Source organism: Nicotiana attenuata, unplaced genomic scaffold (genome assembly GCF_001879085.1).
Source record: "Nicotiana attenuata strain UT unplaced genomic scaffold, NIATTr2, whole genome shotgun sequence".
Lineage (NCBI taxonomy): Eukaryota > Viridiplantae > Streptophyta > Magnoliopsida > Solanales > Solanaceae > Nicotiana > Nicotiana attenuata.
The window spans coordinates 707,220-719,281 of NW_017670317.1; the positions used below are offsets into that span (position 1 = coordinate 707,220).

At 36.6% G+C, this 12,062-nt stretch overlaps 1 protein-coding gene across 1 annotated transcript in view; it reads left to right on the forward strand.

The window, feature by feature from the left end:
* LOC109237757 (nuclear pore complex protein NUP214) overlaps nt 1-12,062 on the forward strand; it is a 37,893-nt gene that overhangs the window by 4,560 nt on the left and 21,271 nt on the right. Inside the window, exons 4-6 of the mRNA XM_019404122.1 lie at nt 601-747; nt 2,543-2,667; nt 4,381-4,493. Of these exons, the coding sequence (XP_019259667.1) occupies nt 601-747; nt 2,543-2,667; nt 4,381-4,493 (385 nt within the window). The remainder of the gene's footprint in view (nt 1-600; nt 748-2,542; nt 2,668-4,380; nt 4,494-12,062) is intronic.

Here is a 12,062-nt window from a genome sequence, read left to right on the forward strand (position 1 = left end):
TGCCCTTTTTTTTTTCTTCATATGAAGTGCTAATATGAGAATTTTTGTACGAAGAACATGTTGCTGTCAACTTTTGATCTACTAACAAAATTTCGTCTTCTTTCCATCAGATAACACATCACTATTGTCCATTAGGTTGAATAAGTTCTCTGGCCTAAAAATAAGTCTTGTTCTTCATTATTTAAACTCTGGTTGATTCAGCTGGTTAGCACTTCATGTCACCATATCACTGGTTTTATTTACCTTGTTAACTAACTAAAATTTGTATCAGTGAAAGACTGTTTGAATTTTGTCAGAAACTCTAGAGAAAGACTACTTTTTTTTTCGTGGTAAATTATTTTATTAGCTTTTTTCTTTTGAAGCAGTAGCTTCATTCACCTTTCTCTGTAGTTATTGAGCAGTGTAGAGCAAGAATTATGAAGTCACTGATGGGTGTTCTTATTTCCTTTTCCCTTTTGGGAGGCAGGGGAATGTGCTCAATATTAGAATAAGCTATAATGCTAAACTTTCAACAACTTGATGATCTGATTTACAAGTTACATCTATTGAATTCTAATATGTACTGAGCTTGCACTTATTTACCTTCATTATGTTGTATAGTTGGGTGGAGTCCGGATGGTGAGTTTGTTGCTGTCACAAGGAAGAATTTGATTAGCATTCTATCATCAAAGTTTGAGGAGAAGTTCAGCATATCACTAGCATTTAAGTCGCTGCTTGATGATTCTAATGCAAAATGCATCATCAAAGGTATATTATGTTTTTGTGCTTTTGGCATGTTATTTCTGATATTTCAGTGAGTTAAGTACAAATAAAATCTTTGATGCATCCAGTTCTGGTATATGCTTTTGCTTCGTATTTCAGTTGTAAGCTTCTGTTATATGTTGCTTTTAGCTTCTTATATGTTAAAAGAATTAGGCAAGAAATATCTGCGGCATATAGAAGATATAACTGAAAAGAGAAAACTCCTTTCTAGCGGTTTAGGTTGTGCGATGGCAGTTATTTTTCTGAAAATATTTGAGCTGAATATATAATGCTTTTTGTAAGACATGTTAGGTACTAATTTCTCTGGATTTTTTCTAGCTTTGTAGATTTGGTATTGCCATGAAAACTTTCTGGTCTAGGGAGAGCTAATCTATATTTGGTTGAAGTCTATCTATTTATATGTTCAAAGATTGAACTTGTTTTGAAAGAAAGAAATATCCATGCAGTTCATGTTAGCTCCATAAATATAGATCCAAAAATGGGGCAGTTCTGGATCGAAACTTCCGTGACTACAAACATGAAACACTTTATTTTACTGTTGTAATACATTGCTTGTATTATTACTCTAGCTTTACCTATACTCATGTAATACATTCTAATGCTTCAAAGATAATATGTCTTACATTTGCTAATAGTGTTACAAAACCTAGATGCTAACTTGTAATACAAAATCTTTGTGAATGATCTAACAACATAAATAGTGGGGTTTATTTGCATGTTCTGTAATGTTCATTACTTTCATCATTTTCTTGATGCATTTTTAGATTCAGTTAGTAAGACCCTAGATTTTGAATTTAGTAAGAAATGGAGGTGGATTTTTAACCTGTCAGTTTTTACTTCAAGTTTATATCTATATTTGTACATTTATAGCAAATAGAGATTCGAACAACATGTTTATAAAAGCAATTATCCTGAGTGTTATACACACACACACATATATACACACACATATGTATCCTTGAGCGCACATGTTTATTGAAAAAAACCTTCATAAAAACAATTACGTAAATATACATTCTTTTTCGAGAAATGTTCGTTAAGACTGAAAAATAATTGGAGCAACAAGTGCGCGTTTAGTAATGTCAGATGAGGAACTAACAAAATGTAGTGCCACCTCCATATAGTGTTTTAGTGTTTAACCAGCTCAAATCAAGCTCTACATTTCCAGCAAAGTTATCTGTTTAATGCCTATTTATGTCTGATGAACTTGTTAGTTGAATGATATTTTTTTTGTTATGGCACAAATTATGACATTTTCTTGTAGTGTTTGTGCTGTTATGGTATTTTTTTGTTTCTCTCATGATGGTTTATTACTGTTGTATTGTTTAAAATTATGTTACTATTGTTAGATATTTATATTAATTTGTCTATACTTCTGCTGCATTTTTTGAGTTTTTACTATTTTAAATGTAGTTTCACATTTTTCATTTTTTCTTATTTTTAAATCTATAACATATTAAATGTTGAACATTTTCGATTTATGCCTTGTGCCTTGATGCTTATGCAACGTACATGCCTCGTAAAATGCACCGCCTAGAGCCACCGCCTTTCAAAACACTGTTTGAATTGACTATATTTTCAAAATGGTTGAAAATGCCTCCGCTACTTAGGTTTTAAATCTTGTTTAAAATATTGCATCTGATGTTCCATTGAAGAGTATTTTTATTTTTCTTGGTTGCTGGTGAATTTCTACTGATGCAGCATCATTTATTTAACTTTTTGTATTTCTCTTGACCTATCTGTAGATTATTGTACTTTAGCTGACTGTTGTTTGAATTAGTGGATGCTGTCAGATGGATTCGTCCTGATTGTATTATCATAGGATGTCTTCAAGTAAATGATGATGATGAGGAGGAAAATTATGCGGTGCAAGTCATCACAAGTGAGAATGGAGGAATAACTAACGTAAGTGGATAATTTGAACTGCAGAGAATCTAATTGGAGTAATAGTCTGATTGACCAAGCTTCTAAAATTAGCTTATTTTGAAAGATGCTTTCTCAAAACTGCTTTTTAAAAAAGTACTTTTAATGAGAAGTAATTTGTGTTTGGCTAATTAATTTAAAATATACTTTTGAGCAGCAATTAGTGTTTGGCCAAGCTTTTAAGAAGTGCTTTTAAGCGTATTTTTCTCAAAAGTGCTTTTGGGGAGAAGCTACTTTTTTTTGCTTCTCAAAAATTGCTTCTGCTTCTTCTCAAAAGCACTTTTTTCCTTTTAAAAGCTTGGCCAAACACCTTAACTTTAGAAAAAGCCACTTTTGGCCAAAAAGAAGCTTGGTCAAACAGGCTATAACTGTTATATTTCATTGTTCGTATCTTAATGTACTGTTCCTTAGTAGAAGAGTTCGTTCTAGTACGTGTATGACTTGTGCTACATTTTTAGAAGTCCTAGGTGAGAGATTTGTCAAAATCTCTTTAGTTATTGGCTAGATGAAGTTTTTCCTCAGGCCTGTTATAAGATCTACTTGGGTTGATAAGGCCCTCGTGTAGTGTGTTTGCTGTTACGGCTTCAGAGAGCTGGGCAAGATGTATTTTTAAAGTAGGGCTTGTCCCATTATATGCTCAACACTTGAGTTCTATTTTCTCTTATGCGTTTTTGCGATATTGTCAGTATAAGAATTATTTAGCTATCTGAAGGAGTTTTATATAAATAATTTGGGTAGTAATTCCATGATTAAATTGCTTTCTGAATTTGTACTTGTTCTCCTCTATCAATTCACAACACTTCATTTTGTGTAAATTTGAGCCATATGGAGAGAATGATGAGAATTAAAGAAGCTTTTGGAGAATAATTCTTGGAAAAATTCTTAAGGTTTCAAGGTTATATGTAACATTAGTATTCGAACATGAAATAGCCTTTTCCGACACTAGACATGACCTGTCCTAGAAAATCCTGGCGTGGTTGCAGCCTTTTACTGGCATGATGTCAAGCTCAAATATGTCCATTTTTAGACTTTCTCTTTGGTACCGAAAAGCTACAATCATGACTTACGATGCTCGCCTAAAACTCTAGATTATGACCATTCATAATGAGTTTGTGTTTGTAGTACTGGCCACCCATACTGATGCGGTGTTTAAAGCAGAAGGTTCTCAATCACATTATTTGACAAATGAAGCAATTAGAAAAGAAATAGGAAGCTAAGTGGAATTCCAAATACCCCATGCTTAAAGAAGATAAATAAGAAAAAGAACACACAAAGCTTTAGTTGTTTAGTAGCAATGGAGTTCATATGCAGACGCACGCAATGGGGATGGATCTGCAGCTTCTTAGGTTCGAAGACCACACACTAGGCAACAACCTTACTAATGGAGAAGCTAATCCTTCATGACCATGCAATGTTGATACTCTTGATCTCCACCCTCAAGTTCTAGTGTAGTTGGTAGAAAATATCCCCGGAGAGAGTTAATGATTAATTATATATTTCAGGCAAAAGCACATGTATTGATCTGATAACAATTTCTCCGGGGTAGAGGGGTTGTATTTTGATGTTGAGATTTGTTTCTTTTAGGCTTTCATTGAATAGTGAATGTTTTTATCCTCGTACCAAGGCAATTTATTACATGCTTACTTGCTAAGTTTCTTTTTCTTTTTGGGGATACGTTATTTTTTTCCTTTGCAGCCTTCCGCCAAGCCAGTTGTAAGGTCCTTCAGGGATGTGTTTCTAGACTTCCGTTATGATGCAGTTCCTTTATGCAGCGGACGCCATCTCTTCTTGAGTTATTTGGATCAACAGTACGTATTGTTACATTTTTATTTTATGATAGCTTGTCTGCATCCGGATTTAATTGCATTTTGTCCTTTGAAATTTATAGAGGATTAAGTCCTATTATTTGATTCAGTACTATCTTTTGCACTCTTTTATGTCACCGTCATGTTCAGTAAAGGTTATGAAAACTCTGCACAAATGAGACTACTCAAGAATGTTAGTGTCTCCATGAAACTGCTACAACCATATATCCGGATGTCCTGCTTCAAAATATAGAAGGAACTCTAATATTTTCATTTGAACTAATATATCTGCTGACCGCTCAAAAAGGCTCTCCTATTTTGCTGTCTCAAAACTGCATGAGGAACGATTTTGTCTACTTCCTTTTCCGTACTATGCTTGGTTTATCCACCCTTCTAATGTCCCCACTTGGACCTTAACTCCCATCCGAGAAAGATGGCCATTTTGTTCTGCCAATAATATTTTTCCCCTCCTTTCCATCCCAAAAGGGTCTTCTTTCGTTATTATGTCGCTTCACCTTCTCTCGGTTCCTCATAGGGGAATGAAGATCTTCTCATTGTGTTTTGACAACCACTAAACCCAACTACAGTCAGACCTCTCTATTACATCATCCCTATATAACAACACTTCACTATAAAAGCCAAGCTTTTCTGGAACCAATTTTTATATTATGTTATAATATATGTTCTCTATAACAACACGTCGCTATAACATCCAAAAATATTCGGAACAGACGAGGCTGTGATAGAGAGGTTTGACTGTAATAGGATAAGAGTTCAAACTGAAGAATGCCATAATCTTGGTTTTGCGAGGAAGAAACACCACATGCAAATAGTCTACTATTATCCTCAAGAGACATCCAATTCTTCCTCGTGGAAGGCTCTTGAGAGTTGATAACTGACGTTGAAGGGAATTGGTCATGTATGCGGGATTTATATTTGCATTCATGCAAACATATGTGCGACCTACATTTGAAGTGTGATTTTTTCCACTTGTGTTAGTGAAGCTGCAACCATCAGGTTTCTAGTCTATGCTTTAATCCTGACCGATATTTAGGTAATTCTGCTTGAGATAATAGACTCTCCGCCGTGTAACATCATGCTTAATGCTTTCATCACAAAGGTGAAACACAATAGTGAAAGGATTTCCTTGACACAATACTTCTTAAGCTGTCAAGAAAAACTTGACACAATACTTCTTGAGCTGTCAAGAAAAACCAATGGAGCTTTCTCTATTTGGTTGAAGACCAAGACTGAACCAATTTCTCCACCTTTGCATAGTTCAATTGATGTGATCATATGCCGTATTCATATCCAATTGACATAACATAATCATTTTTTGATAAGACAATTGACATAACATAATCAAGTGTTCCTCATGTTTATATCCATTTGACATACCATATCCTATTGATATAACAACGTTCCTCATGTTTAATGTGGACTCAGTGAGCTCATTTGCAATCGACGACACTTTAACAATGTGCGCGCCTTCAACAAAAGCATTATGTGAATCTGATACTCGACCAGTCACATCTTTTTATAGACAGAATCATTGGACGTTTTGTGTCGGCAATCCCAATCGGGCTGATGGGGCTAAGAATCTCTAATGCTGCCGGTTCTTATTTTTGCAATCAATCTATGAAAAAACTTTCTACATTTTCCCAAATGCATGTGAAGTTACAAATTTGCTAACAAGACTAAAATTAATACAAAAAGAGAGGAGTTGTACTGAGGCATAGTAGTCCATGGGAGGTATATTTTTTTTTTTTGGGGGGGGGGGGGGGGTAGAATTAGAGTTGACAATACTATTCTTGTTTGGTATATTCTTTAATTGGTGTGTTTAAACTCTGACAATTTCTGGATGAACATAACTTTTGTCCCATCGTTTGAAAGTGCCCGGGGGTGAAGATCTTTGATTTTTGGAAGTGGATATATGTTCCAAAGGTTTGGATCAGAGAGTGTTGTGTTCAACCTGTCAACATTTTGCATCTGTTACAGTATGAAGAGAATGTGTGTCCCGATTCATACATGTTTAGATTTATTGTATTTTCATAAAAAAAAAATCCTATAGGATATTCTATGAAGTACAATTAGGTAATTCTATATTTAGTTATAAAAATTGCATATTTTATTAGCTTGAAAATTGATTACCATTCATATTGTACATAGCCCAAGACTCATATAGTCCTATATAAAAGAGCACCTCTTGTATATTGTTGCTTAATTAAGTAAGTTTTTCTATTTTCACATGATATCAAAGCTATTTCTTCATAGAGACTCAAATAGCTTTCGTTATTAGCGGGTGGTGTCGGTCAAGGTACTGCATAATTCAGATCTCTTACCTCATAGTATTTTAATTTGTAAATACACTAACAACCTTTGAAATGATTTTCAAGGGCATATCTTACTTAAATTGGTAAAAGATTCAAGTTTTGGCAAGTCAATTGGTTTGTGGAAAGCACTTTAGGATATTTCGTCTAGCGATGGGCATATGTTGGACAAACCTGAAATTCGAACTGAAATCCGATATTTTTTTTTTGGATTACGGATTGGATTTCGGATTCAAGTTTTTAAATTTTTGGATTTTGGATTGCATGTTGGGATTTGGTACTTTAGATTTTTGGATATCTGAACATCTGAAATTTCTATACCTTATAGTGCTACCCGTTAGACACTAGTCCATTGTACATATGCCCAATTCTAATAGTCCTATACCCAACCCATTAAACGTTAACTCATATATCCAATTCTAATTACGAAGTTGTTAGAAGTAGTTCATGTATGGTGTCCCACATTGGTATAGAACGCTTTAGGTATATGTAAACATTTTATATAAATAGAGCTATTGTAAAACACTTAACGAATATCAATAATATATTATTTTTCATGCTTTCTCACATGGTATTAGAGCAGTGGTGGTGAGACACATCCGGGAACTAGAATACAGATCCAGAAGTCACCGTGCCTCAATTTTCCGGCGACTTTTCACGACTGTCTTGCATATCTCTCTCTCCGTCACTGTTGTGCAAAATCCAACACTACCACAAGATCCGTCATCGTCCGGCGACCAAACCCTAGTGAACCTCTCCGACACCAGATGCCTTACGTCATAAGCTAGGGTTCCTGCGTGCGCGTGAGCTCACGCGTTGGCTAGTACGACCACTTCCGGCCATTTTTTGAAAAAGTTTCTTCAGAACAGTTGGTTCGTCTACTAATTTCGACCCCATCCGTACTGTTTTCGTTTTATTCCAATCACTTAAGAGTTTTTCCGGCGACTACTGGTTTTTTCGGTAGCTGAGGTTACAATGTTTCCTTCGTCTATTTCACTAGCTTAGTTGATTCTTTCTATTATTTGGTAATAATTTGCTACATCTCTATGTTATTTGGTCAGTCTGTTTTTTCTTTAGTTCATTCTAATATATGGGGTCCTAGTAGAGTTAGTTCCACCTTAGGATTTCGTTATTTTGTTAGTTTCATTGATGATTACTCAAGATGTACTTGGATTTTCCTAATGAAAGATCGTTCTGAGTTGTTCTTTATATTCTAGAGTTTTTGTGCTGAAATTAAAACCAGTTTGGTGTGTCTATTCCTACTTTTCGTAGTGATAATGCCTTAGGATATTTATCCTCTTAGTTTCAGCAGTTTATGACTTCTCAAGGAATTATCCATCAGACATCTTGTCCGTATACTCCTCAACAGAATGGGGTAGCAGAGAGAAAATAGGCATCTCATTGAAACTGCTCACACACTTCTCATTCCATTTGTAGTTCCGTTGCGTTTTTGGGGCGATGCAGTTCTTACAACTGGTTACTTAATTAATCGGATGCCTTTATCTTCCATTCAGAATCAGATTCCACATTCAGTATTGTTCCGTAGGTCACCCGCATACTCTCTTCCTCGTGTTTTTGGGAATACTTGTTTGTCCTTAAATTAGCTCCCGGAAAAGATAAATTAGCTCCTCGTGCTCTCAAGTGTGTCTTTCTTGGCTATTGTCGGGTTCAAAAGGGGTATCGTTGCTACTCACCTGATCTTCGTAGGTATCTTATGTCAGCCGATGTCACGTTCTTTGAGTCTCAACCTTACTTTACTTCATCTAATCATCTTGATATATTTGAGGTCTTACCTACACCTACTTGTGAGGAATCCAGTGTTACTCCTCTTACATCCCCATCGACATCTACAGTACCGCCGTAGCCGCTGCTACCTATACCGACTTTTAAGGAGTCTACAGTTGCTCCTCCTACATCTCCACCCACAAGACCACCGCTCTTGACCTTATCATCGTCGTCCACGTCCAACATCAAGCCCAGATGATTCACGTCCTGCATCAGCTTCTGTACCTACTACGGACTTGGCTCCTCCTAGTCCACTGATTACACTTCGGAAAGGTGTACGATCCACACCTAATCCTAACCCCCATTATGTTGGTTTAAGTTATTACCATCTATCATCACCCCATTATGCTTTTGTATTATCTTTGTCCACTGTTTCCATTCCTAAGTCTACATGTGAGGCACTATCTCATCCAGGATGGCGACAAACTATGATTGACGAGATGTTTACTTTACATGCGAGTGGTACTTGGGAGCTTGTTCCTCTTCCTTCAGGTAAGTCTACTGTTGGTTGTCGTTGGTTTATGCTGTCAAAGTCGACCCGGATGGCCAGGTTGATCGACTTAAAGCTCGTTTTGTTGCAAAAGGATATACTCAGATATTTGGGCTTGATTATAGTGACACTTTCTCTCTCATGGCTAAAGTCATATCTGTTCGCCTTTTTCTGTCCATGGCTGCTGTTCGTCATTGGCCTCTTTATCAGTTGGACAGTAAGAATGCCTTTCTCCACGGTGATCTCGAGGATGAAGTTTATATGGAGCAACTGCCTGGTTTTGTTGCTCAGAGGGAGTCTAGTGGTCTTGTATATCGATTACGCAGGTCACTCTATGGTTTGAAAAAATCTCCTCGAGCCTGGTTTGGTAAGTTCAGCAAGTTCGGCATGGCTCGTAGTGAAGCTGATCACTCGGTCTTTTATCGGCATTCTGCTCCTAATCTGTATATTTATCTGGTGGTTTATGTTGATGGTATTGTTATTACTGGCAATGATCAGGATGACATTACTAGTCTGAAACAACATCTCTTTCAACACTTCCAAACTAAGGATCTCGGCAGATTGAAGTACTTTTTAGGCATTGAGGTCGCTCAGTCTAGTTTAATATTGTTATTTCACAAAGGAAATATGCTTTAGACATTCTTGAGGAGACAAGAATGATGGGTTGCAGACCTGTTGACACTCCTATGGACCCGAATGCTAAGCTTCTGCCCGAACAAGGGGAGCCTCTTAGCATTCCCGCAATATATATGCGGATGGTTGGCAAATTGAATTACCTCACAGTGACTAGACCTGACATTTCATTTCCTATGAGTGTTGTAAGTGAGTTTATGGACTCTCCCTGCGATAGTCATTGGGATGCAGTTGCTCGCATTCTTGGGTATATAAAATCAGCTCCGGGCTAAGGACTACTATTCGAGGATCGAGGCCATGAGCATATTGTTGGATACACAGATGCTTATTGGGCAGGGTCACCTTCTGATAGATGTTCCACATTTGGATATTGTGTCTTAGTAGGAGGTAATTTGGTCTCTTGGAAAAGCAAGAAACAGAATGTAGTTGCTCGATAGAGTATCGAGCCATGGCTCCTGCAACATGTGAGCTAGTTTGGGTCAAACAGTTGCTCAAAAAATTAAAATTTGGAGAAATCAGTCAGATGGAACTCGTGCGTGATAATCAGGCTGCCCTTCATATTGCATCAAATCTAGTGTTCCATGAGAGGACCAAACACGTTGAGATTGACTTCCAATTCATCAGAGAGAAGATTCTCTCCGGAGATATTGTTACAAAGTTTGTGAAGTCAAATGATCAACTTGCATATATTTTCACGAAGTCCCTCATTAGTCCTCGTATTAGTTATATATGTAACAAGCTCGGTACACATAATTTATATGCACCAGCTTGAGGGGGAGTGTTAGAAGCAGTTCATGTATAGCGTCCCACATTGGTATAGAAGGCTTTAGGTATATGTAAACATTGTATATAAATAGGGCTATGTAAAACACTTAACGAATATCAATAATATATCTTTTCCCGTGCTTTCTCACGGAAGTCACTGTTAGAATGCTTTCTATTTGGATATGATTTTACTATTGTTAATTAATTCTTATTGGCCGTATTAGTGTCTGATGGATTTCCTTGATAATGGTTTCATTGCTTGTATGAATACTTTATTTGGATGATTCCATTGAGAACGAGGAACAATTAAGGCAATTTAACATGAATACTTTATTTAGATGTTCATTTTAAGAAGTAGCTCAATATATACGCTCAAAAGTCAAAATTGAAAATCCGAAATATCTAAACAGATTAATTCGAATCCAGACTTAAAAAATCTGGCCCAATTCGAGCTTATTTATATTGGATTTTGATTGTAATTTCTTCAATCCAAAAATGGAACAACAACAGCAACAACAAACATTGTATAATCCCACAAATGGGGTCTGGGGAGGGTAGTGTGTACGCAGACCTTACCCCTACCTTGAAGGTAGATAGGTTGTTTTTGAAAGATCCCTGACTCAAGAAAAGATGAAAAGATAGCAATAGCAACAAGCAGTAACAATATCAAGATATTAAGAAAACAAGCGTCATGAACAACATGTAGTAATATCTAAAAATGGAAAATCAAACTAAATTTTTTATATCCTATACGAACTGCTCGTACACCCACCCCTAATCCCGTCCCTGATTTGTTCAACATTTTGTGGTAAATGAAAGCTGTGTCATAGCATGGAATGTGTTTGGGATTGGTGGTTAATGCCACACATAATTAGAGGAATAACTTGGACAGAAATTGGAGAGGAGAAAAAAGTGGGAAGTTTTGGGAATTGACTATAGTTGGAGAACTTCTACTTGTATAGAATTGGAGAGGAGAAAAAAGTGGGAAGGTATGGGAATTGACTCTGGTGCTCATGCGAATGCTATGGAAAGAAAGAAGAAGGGTACACCCATTATCCACCGAGTTTCCAATCGTGCTCCTCTAATCCTTGAGAATTTCGCGATTATCAAAAAAGAAAAATTTAAGGAAAGTATTAGAAGTGCTTGAAGAATCGAAAAGTCTTTTGGAACTTCTTTAGTTTTTCTTGTATACTCCTTTGTCCCTTTGGAGATCCCAATCACTGGTGATCGTTGGATCCTCTTTGTAAGTCACATTACAACAACAACAGCCCAATGAGCTCTCACAGGTGGGATCTGGGGAGGGTAGTGTGTACGCAGACCTTATCCCTACTTCGGAGGAATAGAGAGACTGTTTTCGGTAGACCCTCGGCACAAGAAGGATAGAGACAGTGTATCAGTAACAGCAAAGGAATCCAGAATGATAACACTAACAACGTAATAACCAGAAAATAGAGAGCAGAGTAATAACATTAAGCAGTAACAAAGGCACAGTACTACTGACGCAAGGGAATAATGTGGACACAAAGGGCCACTAAACATACTACAGCCTAACCTACGACCCTAATGAAG